We start from the raw sequence: 11,267 nt of genomic DNA on the forward strand, positions 1-11,267 counted from the left end.
TTCCAGAATTTTCTGGAACGCACATGCTCACCAAAGGTCGGGCTAAGGGTTTACATCACTTCCGGGCCTCGTTGGGAGGGTGAACCCCCCCGAATTTAGGGAAGAGAAAGATACGGGAATCGGACAGTGATAAGGAGTTGGCGATGCGTAGGAAGCGAGGAGAAAGGTCAGAGCGACCTTTGGAAAAAGAGAGCTGAACGTTTCTCCCGCCTATAAAAATGGCACGGGAAGCAGTTTTCCTCGGGAGTGGGTGGGTGTGGCTGGCGCATGCGCAACCCGTGAGCCTTTCACGTGTGGCTTAGCCGCGAGAGCAGGGGGCAGCGCGCGCCGGAGCAGCGGCAGGAACCCAGAAAGGAAAGAGTTGGAAGCGTCCAGCATGGTGAGTTTGACTGACGGGCTTCTGCCCTTCTGCTTTTTGTCAGCCGGAGAGCGGGACGCGGGGAAAATGGAAGGAGCGAGCCTGAAAGCCTTTTGTCCTGCGTGATGTGGGTCTCCCTGAGCTCCACCCTGTCTTCTCTCCACTGTGATTTCGGTAGACCTCCGCCTAAGGCAGGGGTCGGCAACCTCGGCTCTTTTATGACTCGTGGACTTCAACTCCCAGAATTCCTGAGCCAGCTATGCTGGCTCAGGAATTCTGGGAGTTGAAGTCCACGAGTCATAAAAGAGCCGAGGTTGCCGACCCCTGAGGGGTAGAGGACGCCGGAAGGTTATTCCTGCCTTGTGGTTCTTCAGGATTTCTTTAGCTGGATCCTAAGAGGTGTTCGATCCGGAAACCTTTGGCTTGACTCAAGACAGCGATAATTTATTTTATTTTATTTTATTTTAATCCCATTTATATCCCATTTATATCCCGCCCTTCTCCGAAGACTCGGCTTACAATTTAAGCACAAACCAATGTGCTTAGCAATAATGCAGAAATGGGAAGATTAAATTCGGGGGAAAAATTGGGAGATTATATGGAGGAAAGATTTTGCACGTGTCTTCGTCTTCTTCCTCTATTGTTTGAAAGTGGAACGTGGTATTTCTTATGACTGAGGCCTCCCAATAATATTCCTTATAAATCACATCTGAGGGTTAGCAGGCAGAAGTGAGCTGCTGATTTAAGTTCTCATAAAGAAGTTATATTTCAGTTGGCCAAATTTATTTGGAGGCTTAAGAACGTTACTGTGCACTGGGCAATGTGATTATTCATCCAGAAATAAGTCTAGTTTTCCCCCTTTTGTTTAATATTTTTCCCTTTTGTTTAATATTTTTCCCAAAGCTAAGCCAGCATGCTAAAAGCTTTATTCTGTTCACTGGATTTTAAGATACTGTACACGTGTTTGCATAAGCTCATCTGCAGCCAGTTCCTGTTGAAAAGAACCCCACCATACCTACAGATGAGTGTATGTATATGGTGGTTATTTGAAATTTTGTATTACAAAATAGTGTAAGAAGGTTGCAGTGTGAGATTTCTCTGGTATGCAAAGCAAGTTCCCATGATTTGTGAAAGGAAGCCATAGTAGTTACGCCCACTTAAAAGACATATAGGTCACACATGGGGGGAGAGAGGGAAGAGGCTTTGTTTTAAAAACATGTCTTAAGTGCTGCTTAAAACTGGTTTTCATGGGAAATAGAATTTAATGATCTTTGGGCTGGAAATGTTTTAGTGAAAAAAATATCTACCTTCCTACTGTCCTCTTCATGTTTGCTTTCTCATCTCTTTTGGTACAAAAGAAATGTTATTTCAAAACAAGATAAGTTGCACAGTTTTGAGCCCTCTTGTCAGGATTTATTTTTCGAAAGTTAAGTTGGATAAGACATTAAGAAGGGACCTCCTCGTAGACGCCACAACATGTATTTGAAGGTATTTGGTATTTATGGATAGGTGTTTTGCTAACTTTGCTGAAAAGCTCGTAGAGAAAACATATAAGCATTATATTGAAACAAGCATTATATCGGTTTCTAGTTACTTGCATGCCATGGATATTTTTCTAAATAAGAGGTGCTTAGTTTTCTTTTGCTGGTGCAACAGTGGCCTCTAGAGGATTCTAGAGAACACTAGAAGAATCTTCTAGTAATTTCTGCCATCCTCCATGCCATAATCTGGATAGCTTTGGAATCAGCTAGAGTGCATTGAAACATCCTACATGAATTGGGTAGCTTCCTTTTTATTTAGTTTTCGCTTAGCTAAAACAAATGGTTACTGTTTGAAATTATTGACTATTTTGGGTGTTTAAAGTTTCGAATCTTGCAGAAATGTCTAAGATTTCTGCTTATTTGAAGGATCATTCACAAGAAAGATATATTTCAGTTTGGAGGAGATGGATAGAGTATATTCAGAATAAATATGGGACTAAAAAGTTCCATTTAGCTTATGAGTAGATTTTAGAGCAGGGGTCTTCAAACTCGGCCCTTTTATGACTCATGGACTTCAACTCCCAGAATTCCTCAGCCAGCATGCCTGGCTGAGAAATTCTGGGAGTTGAAGTCCATGAGTCATAAAAGGGCCGAGTTTGAAGACCCATGTTTTAGAGGGATATTGTTATTAATTTTAGTGTTAGTACTTTGTATGTATTTATGTTAAAGGGGAGTTAAAGCACATTATGAATTTGGTTAATTTTATATTATGGATAATCTTTAGTTAGAATATGATTATTATAACTATAACCCTGTATTCAGCTCTGGGAAGTGGGGGGGAAGGGGGGTGGTTTGGGGTGGGTGGGATTTGGGGATGTATTGTAAAATCTTTTTTTGTAAAACTCTTTAATAAAAAAATTATTGACTTTGTGGCCTATTTATGCATGAAAGCTGCATAACATAGTTTTAACTATATATATTTATTGCATTTAACTGATCTGATGCATCCCAAATAAAAGCATTTATAGAATTTGAAAAATCACTAAAGTAGTTGTGAAGCCTTCAAAATACCCATCCAAGGTTCATTATACTCAAACTGTTGAATATTAACTTAAATTTAACTGTTGAATGTTAACTTACATTTTCGTGCAGTTAATTATTTTCTTCAGGTGTTTTACAATTAACTCACAGTTTTTCCCATTTGTCAATGGAGTGGCCAAAGATCAATTTCTCCATTTCTCTGCTCTTCCCCCCCCCCCTCCGGAGTAGATTGGAGAATTGTCTACATCAGACAAGGAAAAGTTGGGGGAGAGAATAAGATACTTCCCCTTGATAGTGGCTTATATTTATGATAGTTGCAGTGTCCTGGAGTCATGTGGTCACCTTTTGCAATCTTCTGATAAGCAAAGTCAGTGGGGAAGCCAGATTCACTTAACTGTTTCCAGCATCAGTTTTTTTCCCCAGAGCTCTTCTTCCCAATGTTATTTCATATTATGTACAAATTATATAAGCCCTTAATTATCTTTCAGGTGACAAATTATTTTTGTTTAGGCTTCATGATAATTTCTGTTTTTATTTTATTTTAACAGGCAGGACAGGCATTTAAAAAATTCCTTCCTCTTTTTGACCGAGTACTGGTCGAAAGATGTGTGGCTGAGACAGTAACTAAAGGAGGAATCATGATTCCAGAAAAATCTCAAGGAAAGGTGCTACAAGCCACTGTTGTGGCAGTTGGATCAGGTTCGAAAAACAAGGTAAATAGGAATATAGTAACTGTAATTACATTTTTTCATAACTTTCAGAGGAGTTCAATGGGGATGTCTGCAGTTAATCAGAAATCCCTCTCACTCCCACTGCTTTTTAACCACCCACGGTCATTTTATATCTATTTCGGTAAGACAATATCTCTGAAACAATGACCCAATGGGGCATGAATTCTCTAGTTATCTGTAAGGCCCTTCATGGCACAGAGCCTGGTGATTTGAAAAATCACCAGTCTCTTAATTGTTTCTGTCCATCCAGTATGTTTGGCCAGATTCAATGTGCTCTGGGCTTCTTCAGTTAACTCTCTTCTTGCAGAACTGAAGAGGTGCACCTTTTCTGTTGAAGCACCTGACCTCTGGAACAGTGTCTCCTTGGAGATACATATACTCCTATGCTTTAAAAGTTCTAGAACTATTTTTTAAGCCTGGGGTTAGATTCGTGGAGCCCCTGGCATTTTTTGAGGTGTTATTCTTCTTACTTTGTTCAGGCAGACATCTTCCTTTTTTTAAAACCAGTAAATATTACAACTAACTTTATCATGAAGTAGGGTGATTAAAAAGATATACGGGTCATTAAAATAGCTTCCTCTCTGGATTTTTTAAATTGTATTCTTGGTTTCTTGCCCTCATCGTGTTGGCAAGGTGAATGTACTTGGATCATATACCACATTTCAGAGGTTTGAGCAGCGTATTTGATTTTTAAGGAGCAAGTGACATAAAACAAGTGCACATCACCCCTTTTTCTCCTGCACTGTCCTGTGCTCAGCCTGTTCCCTCATTTTCCTTGTTGCTTTCCTTACCCTTTCCTTAGTCATCAGTATACTTGAATTCAGATATGACATGTCCATTCGGGCCCACGCATGCCTTCCTTTCTTACCACCTCAACCATCGAACCCTTTTTTCCTCTGTTCCTTCTTATCCTGGAACACGTCAAATAGAACACATAAGCTCCATAGACAGACATTCCATATGTCCCTAATAGAAACATAATGATTTAATTGCCCTTCAATACTTATCAGCAAGCTTTGTGGAGGACACATATTCAAATGCAAAAAAAAAGTTTACTTATATGCAATTCCAACATCTAAAAACTGCCAGTGTTTGAAAATACAAAATGAAATTCATTGGGTTGGGTATGGTTTATATTAGACTTCTCTCTCAAGATAAGAAATAGCAGCATGTCCGGGAACTGTTTTTCATTTGATTCTGCAACTTTGAAGTTAAAATGTATTCTCACCACAAAGTATTTCTTAGTGTACTTTAATGTTCACAATTCATATTCTTCCTTTTAGGATGGAAACACTCACCCGGTTAGTGTAAAAGTTGGTGAGAAGGTTCTACTACCTGAATACGGGGGTACAAAAGTTATACTGGAAGATAAGGTTAGTTTTACATTAAATGTTCATTCTTTCAATTCTACAATTTAACTTTAAAAAAGGAATTGTATTTAGGTTTATGCATGGACATCGCTTTGTTAAAGCTGCCATAGCAAGACTTTAGATATCTGACATTCCAAGCTTTTGGGTTCAACTGTATGCCGATTTCTATTTGACTAGTCCTTAGCTGTAAACATTCATATTTATTTTTAAAATGCTTGTCTTTTTTTTCCTTATTAAAATATTGCATTTTTAATTCCTGCTTTGTCCAGACATGAAGTCTGGAGTAAACATACATTTTGAATGCATTTCTCAATCCTGTATTTAAGCAAACTTTACTGTTTGTAGATCTGGTCATAAAAATACCTTGTAAACCAGTATTTTTGGATTTAGAAAACATGTCTCCATCTACTGTATGATCATAAAGGGAGTTTGCTCATTAGTTGCATGTGACAGCTACTAAGTGAGGTGACCTTGCTTAATGACCTCCACACCCTGGTCTCCCTGATTGGTCATTAAATAGTGCAAATCATTAAGTGGAACACAGGGTTCCCAAGTGGGGGAGACCTAGTGCAGCCCAAGACATTCCTTGCTTCACTTCCCACCCCTTAGTGTCCCCACAACCTTTAGGCCTGCTCCCTCTACCCAGTCTCTGCACCACACCACTCCTGATTCCTCACAGAAGGAACCTTTTATGCAAAAAGTAGAAGAAAGCAAAACTGGAAAAAAGCATTAAACAAGTTTAAGGACATATGAATCTAGATTTATGTTTAATCTAGTATCATTTAGGTTTCCATATTTTTCTATCCTTGTAAATTATCCTTGCTTTCACATCTATTTGTTGTTGTTAGTTGCGAAGTCGTGTCCGACCCATCGCGACCCTATGGACAACGTTCCTCCAGGCCTTCCTGTCCTCTACCATCTTCTGGAGTCCTTTTAAGCTCACACCTACTGCTTCAGTGACTCCATCCAGCCACCTCATTCTCTGTCCCTTTCTTCTCTTGCCCTCAATCTTTCCCAGCATTAGGCTCTTCTCCAGTGAGTCCTTACTTCTCATTAGGTGGCCAAAGTATTTGAGTTTTAGCTTCAGGATCTGACCTTCTAAAGAGCAGTCAGGGTTGATCTCTAGGACTGACCGGTTTGATCGCCTTGCAGTCCAAGGGACTCCAGGAGTCTTCTCCAGCACCACAGTTCAAAGGCCTCAATTCTTTGGCGCTCAGCCTTTCTTATGGTCCATCTTTCACAGCTATACATTGCAACTGGGAAGACCATAGCCTTGACTATACACACTTTTGTTGGCAGGGTGATGACTCTGCTTTTTAGTGTGCTGTCTATGTTTGCCATGGCTTTCCTCCCCAGAAGCAAGCGTCTTTTAATTTCTTGGCTGCAGTCCCCATCTGTGGTGATCTGGGAGCCCAGGAAAATAAAATCTGTCACTACCTCCATTTCTTCCCCATCTATTTGCCAGGAATTGAGAGGGCCGGATGCCATGATCTTGGTTTTCTTAGTGTTCAGTTTCAACCCAACTTTTGTACTCTCCTTCTTCATCCGCAACAAGAGGCTCTTTAGTACTAGCCCTCTGCTCTTCCCCAGCAGCATATTAGACGCTTTCCGACCTGAGGGGCTCATCTTCCAGCATCATATAGTTTTGCCTTTTGGTACTGTCCAGGGGGTTTTCATGGCAAAGATACTGGAGTGGGTTGCCATTTCCTTCTCCAGTGCATCACGTTTTGTCAGAACTCTCTGCTATGACGTTTCCATCTTGGGTGGCCCTGCACGGCATAGCTCATAGCTTCATTGAATTACGCAAGCCCCTTTGCCACGACAAGGCAGTAATCCATGAAGGGGTTCACATCTATACCCTACTTCATTAGTTTTGTTCTTGGGGTCTTACCACACTGCAAGTATCTTCAAACTGGTGCATGCAAGTAATAGTATGTCGGGGTTGCAAGATAATCTCTAGAGAACATAACTTTACATAGAATAACAAGATTGCTGGAAATAAAGCTGGTTGTACACGTAGCTTAGTGGTAAAAATGGGTCCAATTCAGGCTGGAACTAACTTGGCTATTAGTGGGAAATCTTTAGGACTTGTAGTCTATGCTTTAAATTGGAATATTTCAGTCCAGATGAAGGCTGTCTTCAAGGTAATTAGTTTCAATTATCTCTTCTCCCCCCAGTTTTCAACGAAATAAAGGCCATGTCCTTGCCTCACTATTTGTAGAGCATTAATCTTTGTGCTGGTAAATCCATATCTGCTGTAACAACTTAATTGCCTTGACTTCTGAACTAGTAACTTTTTGTCTTTGGTGAATGCTAATTTGTATTCTCTATTTGCAGGACTATTTCATATTTAGAGATGGCGATATTCTTGGAAAATATCTTGATTGAGCAGTTCATACTCTGGCATTATCATGAAGTTGTCATTCCACAAAAAGTGCTCAAATGCTTTTGTTCCATCATGTAAATAATTATTTTCTTAATAAATGCAACATTTCTCAAATGATATTGTGACCTTGAAATAAAACTTATCTGTATAGTGAAACAATTTCTTGCTAATGTATTCATTTTGGTGCTGCTTTAGCACTGTACATTTACTTATTAAATTTATTATGACCCATTTCCAAAAGACTCTGGGCATCTTATACAGATATAATTAGAATAATTAAAAGCATGAAACAAAATGTTGGCCCAGACTAAAAACTGTCACAATAAAAACATAATAGGAGCTTCACAAATACTGCAGGCCCAGACGGGGTGCTGGGGATAGTGGTTAAGAACTGTGCCAATCAATTAGCAGGGGTCCTGACAAATATCTTTAACATCTCCTTGCAATCAGCCTGTGTACCATCATGCTTGAAAGCAGCTACCGTTGTCCCAGTCCCGAAGAAACCAGCAATTGAGTGCCTGAATGACTACAGACCTGTTGCATTAATGTCTGTAGTGATGAAATGCTTTGAAAGGCTGGTTCTCCAACATCTTAGGACATGCCTCCCACTGGACTTTGACAAACATCAGTTTGCCTACAGGGGAAATAGGTCGACAGACGATGCCATAGCTACTGCTCTGCATTCTGTAGCAAGCCATCTGGAGAAACCTGGAAGCTATGTCAGGATGCTTTTCATTGATTATAGCTCGGCTTTCAACACCATTCTGCCGAGCATACTGATTGAAAAGCTGACTGACTTGAATTTTTCCCCCTCCATCTGCAATTGGATTAAAGACTTTCTAAGGGACCAGCTACAAACAGTGAGGGTCAGGTCTGTTTTATCCACCACCCTGAAGCTGCACGGGCTTGCCACAGGACTGTGTGCTTAGCCCCAACCTGTACTCATTGTACACATACAATTGTGTATCGTCTGACCCATCTACTGTGATCATTAAGTTCACAGATGATACTTACCGTAGTGGGTCTTATTACAGGTGGAGATGAAACAGCGTGGGGGGGGAGGTACAAAAACTATCCCTATGGTGTCTAGAGAACAATTTGCACCTGAACGTGGCAAGACAAAGGAGATGGTGCTAGACCTCCAGAGGAAAAGAGAGGAACCTGCCCGACTTTATATGGGGGGGGGGCTGTGTGGAAAGAGTTTCCTCCTTTAAATTCCTGGGAGTTTACCTCTGAAGATTTTACCTGGAAAGTCAATACAACCCAGGTGGCCAGAAAGGCCCAACAGAGACTCCCACTTCCTCAGGGTCTTGCAGAAGAACAGGGTACAACAATGGCTAATGACTTTTTTACGTCTACTATAGAGAGCGTCCTCTCGCACTGTATGGTTGTTTGGTATGCTGGCCTGACAGCCGCGGATAGGAAGATATTAGAGGGTGGTGAACACAGCACAAAACATTTTGGGCTGTTCCCTGACACCACTGGATAACATCGCCAGGGTTTGCTACCTTGGAAGTGAGGAAAATTCTCAGGGATGACTCACACCCTGGTCAGTACCTCTTTACTCTCCTACCATCGGGTAGGAGATACAGGAGTATAGCCAGCCGTACCAACAGGCTGAAGAACAGCTTCTATCCATGGTCTGTCAGGCTCTTGAACGGGAAATAACTTTACGTATGATTGACTTGCAAGGCCGGTGTGTTATGTGCAATTAGCTCACATGGTGTAATAAGATGGTGGGTTTGTTGTCACTGTGAGTTGTGGAGGGGGCATGTGGGAGGCTCAGCCAATCTCAATGTATATACATGGTTGTAGTTTGTCAATAAAGGTTCATTCATTCAAAGAGTGGGCACTATTCATTTCACTGGGGGGATCCTATTCCAGAGTACAAGGATAGCAACAAGGACAAGATGACTTTAATTGAGGGAATTTGAAGCACACCTATTTTACCTGAATACACCAGATGGGTAGAAATGACTGGAGATAGGGAGACCAGCAGATAACTCAGCCATCTGCTATTAAGTGAATTAGATAAATAATGTTATGTTATGTTAATTCCATTTATATCCTGCCCTTCTCCGAAGACTCAGGGCGGCTTACAAACTTAGCAGTAGCCTTCATTCTATGTATATGCCTGCTTATTAGGGCTTTCACACACACCCCAAGCGGCATTATTACAAAGTCAGCTTATTGCCCCCAACAATCTGGGTCCTCATTTTACCTACCTCGGAAGGATGGAAGGCTGAGTCAACCTTGAGCCTGGTGGGATGCGAACCTGCACTAATTGCAGGCAGCTGGTGTTACTTAAGGAGGCATTAGCCCACTGCTCCACCAAGGCTCTTTAATGAACATACATTTCATTCACAAAGAATATAATGGCTTAAATCATGAAGATAGTTTTCCAAGGCTTGTGGTAGAAGGGCAGTTTCTGCATTCTCTTCCTCCACAAAAGTAGTTGAAACAAATTTCCTATTCTCACTTCCTCCTAAAACTACCTTTTCTTCCTGAAGAAAAAGAAAAATACAAGTGACTTTTAAAAGCGAAGTCATGGTTAAAATTACATTTCAAAAATTTTGGTTGTAATTCTTAGGTGCCTACAAGGGTTTTCTTAATGCAAACCAGTGTTCAAGTTTTCTTAGTAATAACTGAAAATAGAAAATTCACTGCAAAGCCACCCTTGTGAAAATGTAAGAGTTTAATTCTTTGATTAACCTAGTTCTAATTAAATTTCACATAAAATTTGCAGTCAAAAGAAATGGTACAGTAGTAAAAATATTTACATTCCAGATTACCCAAAAGCATTAAAAAAACCTTAAGGAAACCGGTTTTATAATTACCATATACCGGAAAATTGCAAATCTCTCGCCCTGCCATTCATTAATGGCTGCCGCATCTCCAGAACAGTGAGATTGGACAGCATTGTTGTTGTTAGTTGCGAAGTCGTGTCCGACCCATCGCGACCCTATGGACAATGTTCCTCCAGGCTTTCCTGTTCTCTACCATCTTCTGGAGTCCATTTAAGCTCACGCCTACTGCTTCAGTGACTCCATCCAGCCACCTCATTCTCTGTCGTCCCCTTCTTCTATTGCCCTCAATCTTTCCCAGCATTAGGCTCTTCTCCAGTGAGTCCTTCCTCCTCATTAGGTGGCCAAAGTATTTGAGTTTTAGCTTCAGGATCTGGCCTTCTAAAGAGCAGTCAGGGTTGATCTCCTCTAGGACTGACCGGTTTGATCGCCTTGCAGTCCAAGGGACTCGCAGGAGTCTTCTCCAGCACCACAGTTCAAAGGCCTCAATTCTATGGCGCTCAGCCTTTCTTATGGTCCAACTTTCACAGCCATATATTGCAACTGGGAAGACCATGGCCTTGACTATACGCACTTTTGTTGGCAGGGTGATGTCTCTGCTTTTTAGTGTGCTGTCTAGATTTGCCATGGCTTTCCTCCCCAGGAGCAAGCGTCTTTTAATTTCTTGGCTGCAGTCCCCATCTGCAGTGATCTTGGAGCCCAGGAAAATAAAACCTGTCAGCATATAAATGTAATAAATATAATTGGTGGGAGGTGACACTCAGAAAGCAAGATCAGCAGGATTAGAAGCTGTCGGCCGGCTGACTGCAGCTCTTCAGAAGCGCCTCTTTCGCACGGGGGAGAAGATGGGCGCTAAAGCCCTTCCAGAGCTCGCTACGCAAAGAACAGGCTCATTTCTCCTCCCAGCTGTCCCTGAGGGGCTTCCGAAGGGCTGTAAAATCTCGCCCTTCTGGACAACGCCGGTTAACTTGGCTCATCGGAAGGGCGCGTCAAGTCAGTGGACGTTTGTGGTTTCAGCTATTGCTGACGGACGCCGCTGAGAGCTTTCCTTGAACTCGCCATTACTACACCGAAGTTCACAGTCAATGAATATCTG

At 41.5% G+C, this 11,267-nt stretch overlaps 1 protein-coding gene across 1 annotated transcript in view; it reads left to right on the top strand.

The window, feature by feature from the left end:
- Positions 1-114: 114 nt before the first annotated feature.
- The window catches only part of LOC308669864 (MOB-like protein phocein), a 28,607-nt gene continuing 17,454 nt past the window's right edge, over positions 115-11,267 (top strand). Inside the window, exons 1-4 of the mRNA XM_081330792.1 lie at positions 115-379; positions 3,429-3,593; positions 4,895-4,984; positions 7,319-7,520. Coding sequence (XP_081186918.1) covers positions 377-379; positions 3,429-3,593; positions 4,895-4,984; positions 7,319-7,369 — 309 coding nt within the window. The 5' untranslated portion in view covers positions 115-376 and the 3' untranslated portion in view covers positions 7,370-7,520. Of the gene's footprint in view, positions 380-3,428; positions 3,594-4,894; positions 4,985-7,318 lie in introns of the transcript that reaches the window.

This window comes from Vipera berus (genome assembly GCF_964194415.1).
Source record: "Vipera berus genome assembly, chromosome: 1".
NCBI lineage: Eukaryota > Metazoa > Chordata > Lepidosauria > Squamata > Viperidae > Vipera > Vipera berus.